Source organism: Macrotis lagotis, chromosome 1 (genome assembly GCF_037893015.1).
Source record: "Macrotis lagotis isolate mMagLag1 chromosome 1, bilby.v1.9.chrom.fasta, whole genome shotgun sequence".
NCBI classification, from domain to species: Eukaryota; Metazoa; Chordata; class Mammalia; order Peramelemorphia; family Peramelidae; genus Macrotis; species Macrotis lagotis.
This window is the reverse complement of record NC_133658.1, coordinates 320,138,236-320,151,004: the sequence shown is the minus strand read 5'-3', so window position 1 is coordinate 320,151,004 and position 12,769 is coordinate 320,138,236. Positions and strand designations below refer to the sequence as shown.

Here is a 12,769-nt window from a genome sequence, read left to right as displayed (position 1 = left end):
GTGAGGGGGGAAATGTTAATAATTCAGAAGAAACTTAAAAGGATAGTGTGACCATAAAAGTGGCTTTTGTGTATGGTTTTTGTTTGCTTTTTGGAGATGAGTTTGTTAAACACTTAACCAATACATTCCTAGTGATATCTATCACTATTTACATGTTAGAAATTAAAACAGATACATTTAAAAATATTTATTAATTCATTTAAAACAACAATAAACCACATTAACATAAATAACATATTTTTATGAAAAATAACTATATTTTCCCAAACAAAAAAGTTTAGTGAGAAGAGCAGCATTGTTTCACATATTTTCACAAACCCCTTTGATGTCTGACTTAATAGAAGACAGCTGGATTCTCAAAACTACTTCTGCATTCAATCTGTTGCAATATGTTGTTTTGGTTGAAGTGTATGAAGAAAATTTGGCCTGACACAGATACTTAGTTGGAAAAATGAGTATTTTGACAAGCAAATAACATCTTAGTATTATTATGAAAATAGGTTTTACTTTACAGATCCCCTTGAATAGGTCTCAGGGATTCCCAGGGGTCTCTAGACCAAGCTTTGAGAACTGTCATTGCAAACAGTCTGCCTCTTTTAATGTAACCTAGCCAATCATTTAATTTTGTTGGCTACCATGTAAAGGATCAAAGTTATTTCACTGGGGAAAGTGAACAGTAATAGTTGACATTTATATAGTGAGCTTAGGTTTGTAAATTGCTATACATACAAACATGTGAATCATGTAGGTATGTATTAAGCTTATTTGAGTCCTAGCAACCCTCATAGTAAGATAAAGGTCGTCATCTCATTTGTGAAAAGATTTGGTTTCTTAGGATGGTGGTATAGGGATGTTGTGGGACAAAGGTCATAAATGGCAGAGATGATTTACAGTGATTCAGGATGATGACCAATATTATGCCTGAAATGATTTGTAAGTATCCAAGTTAGGGTGATTTAAAAGGATTTTTTTTTACTACAACTGAAATATGTTTATACTAAAAGTCTAATAATGGCAATAGAAAAGTTTAGTTAAAAAAACAGACTTAGTGCCTAAATGTCCGAGGTCTGAATCCCAAAGAGCTGAAATAACCTCTGAGGTTATGAGCTAAAAGAGATGGTAGACCTTTCTTCTCCCAAGGAAGAATAGGTTGCCTAGCAGTTCAAGATCAGCAGGTGGCAGCAAAGAATAGCAGAAAGTCAATCATTGGCTTATATTACATCATAGGATGTCGATGGATCTGTAGGAAAGCAAATAATAGCATCAGAAACAAATGAATTTTCCATCAGGAGTGCCACCTTAAGAGCATGAGTTGCCTTGGCTATCTATGAAAACATGTGTTCTCTATGCATGCATTGCTACAGGCATGTTCCCTATCTAAAGATGTTCCTTGTTTGTCTTTCTGGTCTCACCTGTGAGAGCAGTATAATTCTTAATTTTGTCATTTATTTTGTTACATTGTTTGACTAAAAGTCTTTTGCTTTCTACTAAAGTGTTTTCTGGTTCATCTAGCAAAAGAAATATTAGTGGAGATTTGTGAGCTGTGACTTTGAGTTGCATACTCACCCAAAGTATATCTTGAACCTTGAATAGCATTAAAGAGCCAGTGATTGACAGGGTTATACATTTCTGACTCAATATCAAGTTTATTAACACTTCCAAATCTTTTCACAGAAATAATCACATTTCATTTTCTGTTTTTGTGAAGGTGATTTTTTGAATGACGACTTTACATTTATCCCTATTGAATTTCATCAGAGAGGATTTCCCTCTTGTTCTAGTTCAGTCTTTTTAGGTACTGACTATGTCACCCAACGTTAAATCTCTCAAATTTGAGATAGTTAGGTGACATGGTAAATAGACCACTATGCCTGAGTCAAGAAGATGAGTTCAATTTCCTTTTCTTTTAAATGCACCTATCTCCCAGGGTGTTGTGAGAATAAAATGAGACCTTCAAATCTGACAAAGATGCTTATCTGTGCCTAAATTGAAATCAATGATAAAAATGTTGGACTACACAAGGACTAGAACAGACCCCTAGAAATTCCCTTACAAGTTGGATTAGACCCTTTAATGATTACTTTTTTTAGATCGATGATTCAACTACTCCAGAATCCTTCTAACTACATTATCATTAGTCCACATTTTAAAAATGTTATCCACAAGGATAGTGTGAGAATCTGAGTCAAATGTTTTGTTGAAATCTAGGTTTAATACAAATACCAGTATCCTGATCAGGATTAGTTGCCTCATCGAAAAGGGAAATTCATGATACATATTTCCCGATGTAGTAACCTGTTCCTCATCATAGGGTAATATATTTAGAGCTCAAAAAAATCTTAGATACTGTTGAGTCCAAACCTCTCATTTTTACAAATGGAGAAACTGAGGTTGAGAAAAAAATAAATGACTTGCCAAGAGCCACATAGCAAATAAGTATCTGAGGCCAGATTAGAACTTAGGTCTTCCTGACTCAAGTCCAGTGTTCTAGTCACTGGTTTTCCCAATCTCAGAGAAATTAAATGACTTGTCCAATGGCACAGAGTTAATAAGCAGTAGAGCCAGAATTTGAGACAATTCTATTTTTTTTTTGCAAGGCAATGGGGTTAAGTGACTTACCCAGTGTCACAGCTAGACAATTATTAAGTGTCAGAGGCTGGGTTTGAACCCAGGTCTTCCTGACTCAGGGCCAGTGCTCTATCCATTGTACCACCTAACTGCCCCTTAGAGCCAGAATTTGAACCTCAGTTTTCTGATTTCAGATCTAGCACTTGATCTGATGTACCTAATTGTCTCCAAACTGATGCCTAGAGAAGTTATATGACTCATCCAAGGTCACATAGAAGAATGTGGCAGAGCTGTGATTTAAATATATTGAATTTGAATCTTCCAACTACACTTTGCCCTGATCCATTTTTACCATTGTGCCTTTTAGCTGAACTCCCATGATTTAGTCATGCTCCCTTTGATCATGGCTTTCCTTTAAACAAGCTCATAAACTATCCCTTAACTAATTCCTTTTTCTAATTTGCCATGAAGATATGACAATTCTATTGGTCAATATAGTTGGCTTCTTCTTTACCTTTTCTTTTTTGTATTTTGGGACAATTGTCTTTCTCTAGTCTCCTATTCTCCAAGATCTTTCATAGGTTATTCAGACAAACAATAACTCAGCAATCACATCTGTCAGATCTTTTAGTAATGTAGGTCAAACTTATTCTGGGTCTGGTGACTTGGAGTCACTGTAGGCAGATAGATGATCTTCTACCAATCCCTTGCATATTTTTAGATTTAACTCCCTAATAACTTTTTCCCCCTTTTCCCTCCATCCCTTCAGTCATCTACCCAGACCATCTGCTGCAATACTCCACTTAGACCAACATCATCCACATTGAACCTGGACTTTGGCACTCTAGAATTGATACCCTTTGCCTGGGGAAAGTAAATCTTTAGCATTTCCACTGTGGAGTCCATACATAGCTGACCTTAGACCCTTGATTATGCTTCACTCTCATACCCAATCCAGTAGTTCATCCAAGTGCTATGCGGTAATAGCACTTACCTCATAATGTTGTGAGAATCAAATGAGCTCTTAGCAGGTCATCTGTCTTCTGACAAATAAAACCTTCATCCCTCTTTTTTGCTCTGGTCACAGTAAGCAAAGCATTGCAATAATAACACTGCTTCTGGAAAGGGCATGTACATTGGCTGCCTTATCCATGAACTCACCATCTCTGACTCCCTGGGTCAAAACTCTTCTTTTTGGTCACCTAGCCTAGATGTATTATCTTCCCCAGTAGAATCTGAACTCTTTGAGGTCAGGGACTCTCTTTTTGTAGTTATCTCCCATGGCTTAGCACAGTCCCCAGAACATCATCAGTGCCTAATAAATGCTTTTCCATGAATATAACCATTCTTAGTCCAAAGATCATTCTCCAAAAAAAGAACAGAGAAGGAAAATAACAGTTGAATAGTTTCACATTATTACTCTTGCCATTTATCATTCTCCCATCTGCCTCAAATAGGAGTCCCCTCTCTTCATCTGGGTGGTTCAATGGATAGTGTTAGGTGTGAGACCAGAAAAACCTGAGTTCTCATCTGACCTCAGCCACTTACTAGTTGTGTGACCCCCAAACAAGTCATGTTTAACCTCTGCCTCAGTTTATCTGAAAATGTGAATAATAGAACTTATAATGTTGTGAAAATGAAATGAGCTCTTAGTTAATACCTATTTTCCTCCCCCTTGCATCATTCTCCACTTGCCTCTAGCATAACTAAGAATTACTTTGTTTGCTGTACTTAACATTTATCAACAATCTCAGTTCATTCTAGGTTTTAACACTTCTACTGTGGTTCTAAGAGGACTGTGCTACTCTTCTGTATTCATCCTTAGTTATTTGCCCTTGTTTCAATCTATTGAACATGTATTTTTAAAAATCTGAGTTGTTCAATGAATTCTTTGTGCAATCACATTAATCTCTTTAGACAACTTTCTATTCTCCTCCTTATCAGAATCAGTCATGCTTGTGTCTTCAGAATTTCATTTTTAAGAGCTTTCCAATCCCCCTGGCTCAACTTCTGCAGAATATTAGTCCACTGGGTCCCACTTAGCTTTTCTTTGAACTCTTCAAAATTCATTTTCCTACAATATTGGGTTTATGTCAGACTATTCCTAGCTTTTCCTCTCTTCTATTATGAACTAACCTCAAAATTCCTGTCATTTTTGGCTTAGTAACCATTTCAGAGGATAATGACCAAGTGGATGGGGTCCATCTAAGAGGATATCATATTCAAGAAGCACTCTTCATTCTCTTATTTTTTTCCTATGTGAGTAATTTAACTAAATGCTTTCCTTTTAGTGATTATGGATATCATTTAGGAGACTCTGTATTAATATGGGAGATTAATGGGATTGGCACAATAACTTCTGTAAATAGAATCATTTGCCCCTTTTCTACTTAATTTGCCCAAGATGTCCAAATTTAGATTTGGGAAAGACCTTAGAAACCTTTGAGTCCCACTGCCTTATTTTATACATGAGATAATTAAGACTCAGAGAAGTCTTACTCAAGGTAACACAGGTTATGCAGGTAATAAATAGCAAGTCAGTATTCAAATTCAGGCCCTGTGATTCTGAGGTTAATACTCATTCTTAAATGCCGCAATGCTTCTCTCATAAATTCTATGACAACTGCAAAAGTTTTTGGTGACCTTATGTCTCCTACCTGCTTCACTGCTTGCCTGATATTTAACAATTCAGATGTGTTGGTCAGACAGATCCAAATCCATAGTAATAGCTCCTTTTTGTTGCTTCCTCTTCCCATTGAAGAATGAGATTTTTTTGAGCATAGTAGATGTTTTGATCACTGTGATCCTGAATCCATGCAAATTTTCTGATCTAATTTCTTGTCTAATTTCTTCTGTACAAATGGCCAGATCATATCATCTTTCTTTTCATCCAAACATACTCTTCACCATGTTCTCCCCTCCCTACCCTGAGCTCTTGGATTTCTTTAGGAGATTGTTTTTTAATTTACGATGGGACCTTAACCAGTTAGACATTTAATTCATATATTGTTCCTTTAAATGACATTATGAGATATTATACTTTATTTTTTTATTTTATTATTTTAGATTTTTTGAAGGCAATGGGGTTAAGTGACTTGCCCAAGGCCACACAGCTAGGTAATTATTAAGTGTCTGAGGCCAGATTTGAACTCAGGTACTCCTGACTCTAGGGCTGGTGCTCTATCCACTGTGCCACCTAGCTGCTCAATAATATACTTTAAATGAGGTATATGCTTCCAGGTCCACTGCATTTAAATATAGACAATTGAGGCAATAGGTTTTATTAATGATTCTCTTTTTTTTGGATATTGACTTTTTTGGAATTATTTGGGTCCTTTCTTCTATTTTATTTCTCATGGTGTACTTGATACTTTAATCCTAGGTTTGGCAGTTCTTTGTAGGCATTTTCCTCCCTACTAATCTCCTTTTTTCTTAAAGCTATCCTGATCAGATTTCTAAAATGCTAAGAAAATATGCTTTTTACCAGTCCATTTTCGGAGTATTCCAGCCTTGGCCAGAAATTTATTATTCCCATACTTTAATATGTGATCCAAGAAATCTACCTCATTCTCACATCATCTTTTCAGCCAGCTATTCACTTTCTAAGTATTCCTTTCTTTTCTGAATCCCTGATCTTCAACTGGCAGTATTATTTTGTTGAAAACCCCTTCTGTACCCCCTAAAAATAAGGATTCTCAACCTGGAGTCCCTAAACTTGATTTTTTTTAAAAAGATGTGTTTAAATAAAAAATTGGTTCCTTTTGTAATACTATATATTTTATTTTAAGCATTTAAAAAAGATTATTCTGAAAAGTCCATAGACTTCACCAGATGGTCAGAGCGGGACATGACACAAAAATGGTTAAAATCTTCAGTTTCTTATCCAAGACTTCAAAAATCTTTTGTCATATTCTCTAGGTTACTTCTGGTGATATCATTTAACCCCATGTTGTAGTTACAAGTTTGGCTCCCCATTACATGCTGACTACATGACCCTGGGAGACAACAAAATCCCTCTATTGCTCATATCAGATCAACAAATAGCTTCTTCAGTGGCCTTTAGTAAGGTAACTCATTTTTTCTTTAATTACTGTTAGATGCCTTCTCACCTGATGGTGCAAGTGAATCTATGCCATCATTCCTTGGAGCCACAGTATCAATTTTTCCTGAGATGACATATTTCTATCCACCCTAGAAAGAGCTTTAACATCTATTAATAAGCTTCCAAAGGTTCTCTTTCTCTGTGTCTTGTTATTCCAATCTCTGACCTCCTGATACTAGTTTGGAATTCCTCTCAGCTTGTTCATATACTTTTTTTCTTCTTTGTTTTCTCTTTGGAGAGGAAAGATATGTGCTTCCAGTCCTTTCACCATCTTCTCTAGAAAGTTTGTATGATGTGCTTATTTAACTGTCACTTGGTGAAAACATACAGCCCATTTTTTCAGGTTTTCCCCAAATTCTTACTTTATATTCCTTCTTAAAAATAGTCCTTCAGTCCTTTAACCTCTTTTTTTTTTTGGCAGTTCTTTTAACTAATCCCTCATGCTTAATAGTTGCCCTGGCCATTCAGTCATGTGGGACTCCTGAGAGTTTAATTTTTTTTAGGGTTGACTTCCTTCTTTCTAGATAGGGAGATTCTATCTATTCAGCTGTCATTCACTGGCAATTACCACACTACTGCCATGCACAAATTTTGAGAAGCAAACAGAAGTCAGACTTCTTCCTTAAGGAAGAAGTTCAATTATCTAATTATTTATCTACTTTTATTTCACCTTGCTGATCTCCAGTTACGTCACTCTATTTGCCTGGTAGCTAGGGTTGAAGTTGATATTCAGGTTGGAGTTAAAGTCAGGTTTAAGGTTCGGGTTATTCTAGGGTTCAGGACAGGGTTAAATTTGAAACCAAGTTTCTAACCAGAGTTGCTTGTAGAGGACTGAGTTCTAGATATTTGCCCTCAGCAGATGGTTTGGAGATTGGTCTTATGAACTAGGATTCCCTGTAGTTGTCATCTGAGAACAAACTGAGACTAGACTATACCTTCTGCTCATGAAGGGTCTCCCTCTTCCCTCCTCACTTCCTCATCCCTCCACCATTTTCCCTAGTCTATATATGAAAAAGTTACTGGTCATGAATATTATTAATAAAAAGGGAGCTGATCAGAGCTGGACCTTTCATCTCCACCTCAACTCCTACATAATTAGCACTTCAGTTAAACTCCATTGTAACTTTGTCTCCACCCCACATAGTCTGTCTTTTCCCTTTCTCTTCTCTCCTTCTCTCCCTTCTCCCATTATCAGCACTTCTCCTTCCCCAAAAGCCACTACAGGTGGGTGACCCATAATTGGATGATACTCTATCAAAGCTGATCATTCAGTCAATAAGCATTTATTAAGTGGTTTCAATGTGAGTGATAAGTGAGTGATTTCTAGGATGTATGATTGTTTGGGGGGGGGGCAGGTGAAGCCTCTCACCTTGGTTCTTGAATCTACTTTCTCAAAACTCCCTTGTTTCTATTCTTTTGTCTGAACCTTCAAATTTCAGGACTATTCATTGTAATTAACCAGGAAAGAAGGTTATCTCTGAAACTGAGTGGTGATGTTTGATTGAAAGCTCCCCATTGCACAGGCTGTCTTCACAATCCTATTTCTATGTCTAGATGGTTATGAACTGTTTTCTGTAAGACTAACAGTGTTCTTGTGTCTGAATGGTTAATGAGGATTTTCTAAAATAGATGGCATTTTTGTGTATGCTTATGTTTAGTGGGATGTGTCTGTTATTACTGGTACTGTGCAATGAGTATTTTGTGTGATTGATGGTGCTTATGCATGCTGATAAGACATAGAGACAAGGGGAAGATGGAAGAGTCAATGCCTTAAGGACTACTTTTTCCCAGTTTAGGTGGTTTTGGGATGAGCTCATGTTGATAAGAACTGATAACAAGGGAAGGATGGAGGGGTCAATGCTTTAAAGGCTACTTTTTCCCAGCTCAAGTGGTTTTGGGATGAACTTATAAAAACCAGCTTAAAAAGCTCAACAACTATCAGTAAAGTAAATAAACTAAGACCATGTCTATGTCAGTGGCTCAATGACAGGCACATGGTGCTCAGTCTCCAGGGCAACACTCACAACCTTAAGCAATACACCTAGAGACATGCAGCATCACTATGATACTTTTACAGCGGCACTCTCACAGTCACACCATCACACAGGGACACAGTTATTAGCCTCCCAACAGCCACAACCCAGAACTCCAGCTCACACTTGGAAAGCTCCATCCATTCAGCTGGACCCACCATCATTGTCTGAGGAAACGATGAATCTTTTAGGGATCCAGGGATTTGGATGTTTGCAAAGAATGAAAAGGAGCTTCATGGATTGGGAATTAAACTCCCCTATATGCATGTGCCACAGGGCAAATTAGGAGGTAGGGGACCCAATACCAAATACAAGTTACCTCCATTTGACACAGTACCTGAGTGTCATACAAATGCTAATGATTGGGGTGTGAGTTTGAGTTTGGGATTGGCCCTATTAGGGAAGGGAGATCTGAGAAGCCTGAAATAGAAAGACTATCTAGGGTGGAGGGGAAAGTTGGACAAAAACTATTACTTAGAAAACATGTGCTTTATTGGGAACCAAATTCCACAGTAATCTCTGCCCGCAGAGCCAAAGGAAAGAGGAATATGGGGTCTGAGAATTTCTTCCCCTCCACAGTCTCCAATTTCTCTGGTCTCAGACCTCTCTGGCCCTTGGTTTTCCATGTACCTACCTGGTTGAGACACCAAAGGGCCGAGTCTTTATAATTACTACTCTGAACCCCAAATGCATTCTTGGGGCTTCCTTTTTAGTTTTAGAATGGAGGAGGCATTCCACAAATATGAAGGCCAAACTCCCTGCCCTGCATGGCTCCCTGAACTGCCTACTCACAAACCCCTCTTATTGCCATCACTCAGCTCACCACTGAGTATAGCCATGGCATTGATTTCTAAAGGGGAGTCAGAGTCCCCACAATCTTGCTGTCTTGGGCATTATCTTGATAGACATGTTTTTCTGGGAAAGGGCAAGTTTTCTGGGAATGCCAGCTCCCAGACAGAGGAAATACAAGGATATTTCTGGGAATGCCAGCTCCCAGAGTGAGGAAACACTGTCCTTCCAGAGTAGGCCCTGAAAAGACCCAGACATTGCCTATGAAGCTGGTCCCACCCAGACCCTTTGCCCTCCCATTCCAGATATCAATACAGGTCATCAAAGGGTTTAGAATAATTGAACATCAAGTAATCCATGTAGTAAAAGTCATAGGTGCGCTGTCTCTGCAGGGGGGACAACTGGGCAAAGTAGTGGTGGGCAATCCTTGTGGTGGTCCGCTCCTCATTGGAGTGCCTATCTTTGAACCTGGGGAAGGTCAGATTCCGGGGAGCACCAATGAGGCGCAGGAAGAAGTTGGCATCTTCTTCCATGCTCTCAAACTTGCCCACAAAATCATAGTCAATGAGACAAGGGCTGCACAGTCTGTTTACATGGTCCCAGTGGATGTCCATGCCCACGGGTCGGTGCACATCCAGCAGATACTGGATGAATTCAGAGAACCTCACGCCAGAGCCCGTCCTCAAAGCCTCCCGGGTAGCATTCACACGATACCGGGCAAGAATGGCCTTGCCAAAAACAGGGTGATAGTAGCTATTGGGGTGCTCAAATTTATCCCGGAAGGCAGAGACTAATCTCTCAAAAGGTTCCCGGATGAACAGCATCTTGGTGTAGGTATTGAGACGGTGAGAGATGCCCTGGCGGTCGAAGCCATCCAATCTCTTCAGCGTGTTGCCATAATGCACAGTATTGTGTTGGATGTCCCGGGTGGAAGAGGCTAGCCCACTGAGGACCATGAGGACCCGCTTCCAGTTGGAGCAGCCGGCCTTTGGCACTTCGCAGTATAGAACTCGGTACTTGTCCTCCACAAAGATGCGGGACACGTGGTAGGGTGTGATGACTCTGCGACTGTTGCTCTTGTATTTGGCACATGTATCCCGCATAATCTTCTTCCTCTCACGCTGTACCTGATAGAGACGATGCCAGTGACCCTCTGGAGCTCCTGCATCCTGGGGGCCCAAATGAGCCAGGGTGATGGAGGAGCTGTTCAGAGCAATGACAATCGGTGTCTTCTTGATGAGAAGCCTCCTGCGACGTTGCCGGAGCTGGACACGGCCCCCCTCAGGCCCAGGCTTTGCTTGGTCTCTCACTAGAACGACCAGGCCATTCAGCTGCTGCTCCTGCTCCCGTGCCCCTGGGCCTGGGGAACTCTGCGAAGTGACCTTTGCTGAGGTTCCTGCTTTACGTCCCATCACTCTCCCATCCTGGCTGCTGCCTGGTGGACAGTCCTAGGGTGGGGGGGGGAGAGAAAAAAAGGAATTAAAAGGGCCTTAGTGACCAATAACAAAGCACCCCATAGGTACCATCCTGCCTGCTAAGATGAGAAGCTCCCAAAGTCTCACATTCATGAGAAACCCCAAAAGACCTCATGGACTTTCAGAGAAGTAGATTAGAGTAGATGTAGCAGCTCGATATAGAGTAAGGAAGACTTTGAAGAAGTCACAGAACATCATGGCAGCCACTGAGTTTGTCCTTCAGGCTCTCTTTTTTAATTTCATTATATAAATATTTAATTTGTTTTCCAGTTACATACAATGGTAGTCTCTACCTGTTTTTGAGAGGCCTCCTACTTCTGTTTTTTGCAATTCTTGCAAGTTTTACAATTTTACAATTTTTCTCCCTCCCTCCCCTCCCCCAATAGAAGGGGATATAGGCTTTAACATTTGCATCCATGATAAACCTAGCTCAAAATTGAATATGTATCCTTTATTCTTGAATAAGACCATGACATCAGGACGGGGATGCCATGACAAGCATATGAATTGGAAGCATATGAATTGGATTTGAGTCAGCAGGGTGCTGTGCTAAGTCTCCAGCCTCATTTTCTCCTCCAAAGTCATCTGGGTCCAGTGACCAGATATGAATCAGGATGACTGGAGACTGCTCTGGATGTGAGGCAGTCAGGGTGAAGGGACTTGCCCAAAGTCACACAGCTAGCAAGTGGTAAGTATCTGAGGCTGAATTTGAACTCTTGTTCTCCCAACTCCAAGGCCGGTGCTCTGTTCACTGCACCACCTAGCTGACCTTCATTGATTTATATGTGTTTTTAGGGTAAAGAGTGCTAGATGAGGGGCAGGGGGTTTGGGTTCAAGAACTCGATCCTTACTGTGTGATTCTGGACAAGCTCCAGTTTCCTCTGCCAAAGAGGTTAATAATACATGTGCCATGTATTTCATGAAGTGGCTGTGAGGGAAGTTTTAGAAAGCTTAAAGTAGAATGGGAATTATTAATTATAGGATCATGGATATTAAATTGATGGTACTTAGAGATTATCTACTATAACCTGCTCATCTTACAAGAGAACCTGCCTCCTTCCTAGTTTTCCAGTTTTCTTATATAAACTTTAGTCCCCTTCACATACTCTTACTGTACTGGTTTTGTTGTTCATAAGAATTAAAAACAATAGCTAGCATTTATATAGTTTGTGAAAGTGCTTTATAAGTATTATCTCATTTTATCCCAACAACCACCCTGTGAAGTAGGTGCTTTTATTACCACATTTTACTGAGAAGGAAAATGAGATAGACAGAGTGACTTGCTCAGGTTCATACATCTAGAAAGTGTCTGAAAATGAATTTGAATTCAGAATTTCCTGTCCAGTGCTCTATGAAGACAGCTGTCTGCCAAACATATCACTCCACTCCATGTCTTCCCAGGGGCTGACCCACACACCTGGAATACTTACCTCCCGGCTTCCCAGCCTACCTTCAAAACAGCTCAAATCTCATGTCCAGCAGGATAACTTTCTTGGTAACTCTGGTCCCTCTGACTCCACTCATTCCTTATTGCCTTTCATCTGAGAATACTTTCCATTTACTTTGAATGTTAAATCTTTTGCTCTTGTATTTTTTGCATTATTTTCCTCATTTAAATGTAAGTCTCTTGAGGGGTAGCAATTGTGTTTTTGCCTTTTTCCATATCTCTAACACTTAGCATAAATCCTCTCCCCTAGTAAGCTGATTGGTTGATTTGTTATAATGATTTACTCAACCAAGTTCAAGGTCTGCATCTGAAATCAGAAGCAGAGTTGGGATTTGAATCTAGGTCTTCTGATGAA

The 12,769-nt window shown here is 39.5% G+C and overlaps 1 protein-coding gene across 1 annotated transcript in view; it reads right to left on the bottom strand.

Annotated features, from left to right (window-relative positions):
- Window positions 1-221: 221 nt before the first annotated feature.
- Window positions 222-12,769, bottom strand: part of CHST8 (carbohydrate sulfotransferase 8) — a 217,743-nt gene continuing 205,195 nt past the window's right edge. The window contains exon 4 of the mRNA XM_074211494.1: window positions 222-10,940. Coding sequence (XP_074067595.1) covers window positions 9,801-10,940 — 1,140 coding nt within the window. The 3' untranslated portion in view covers window positions 222-9,800. The remainder of the gene's footprint in view (window positions 10,941-12,769) is intronic.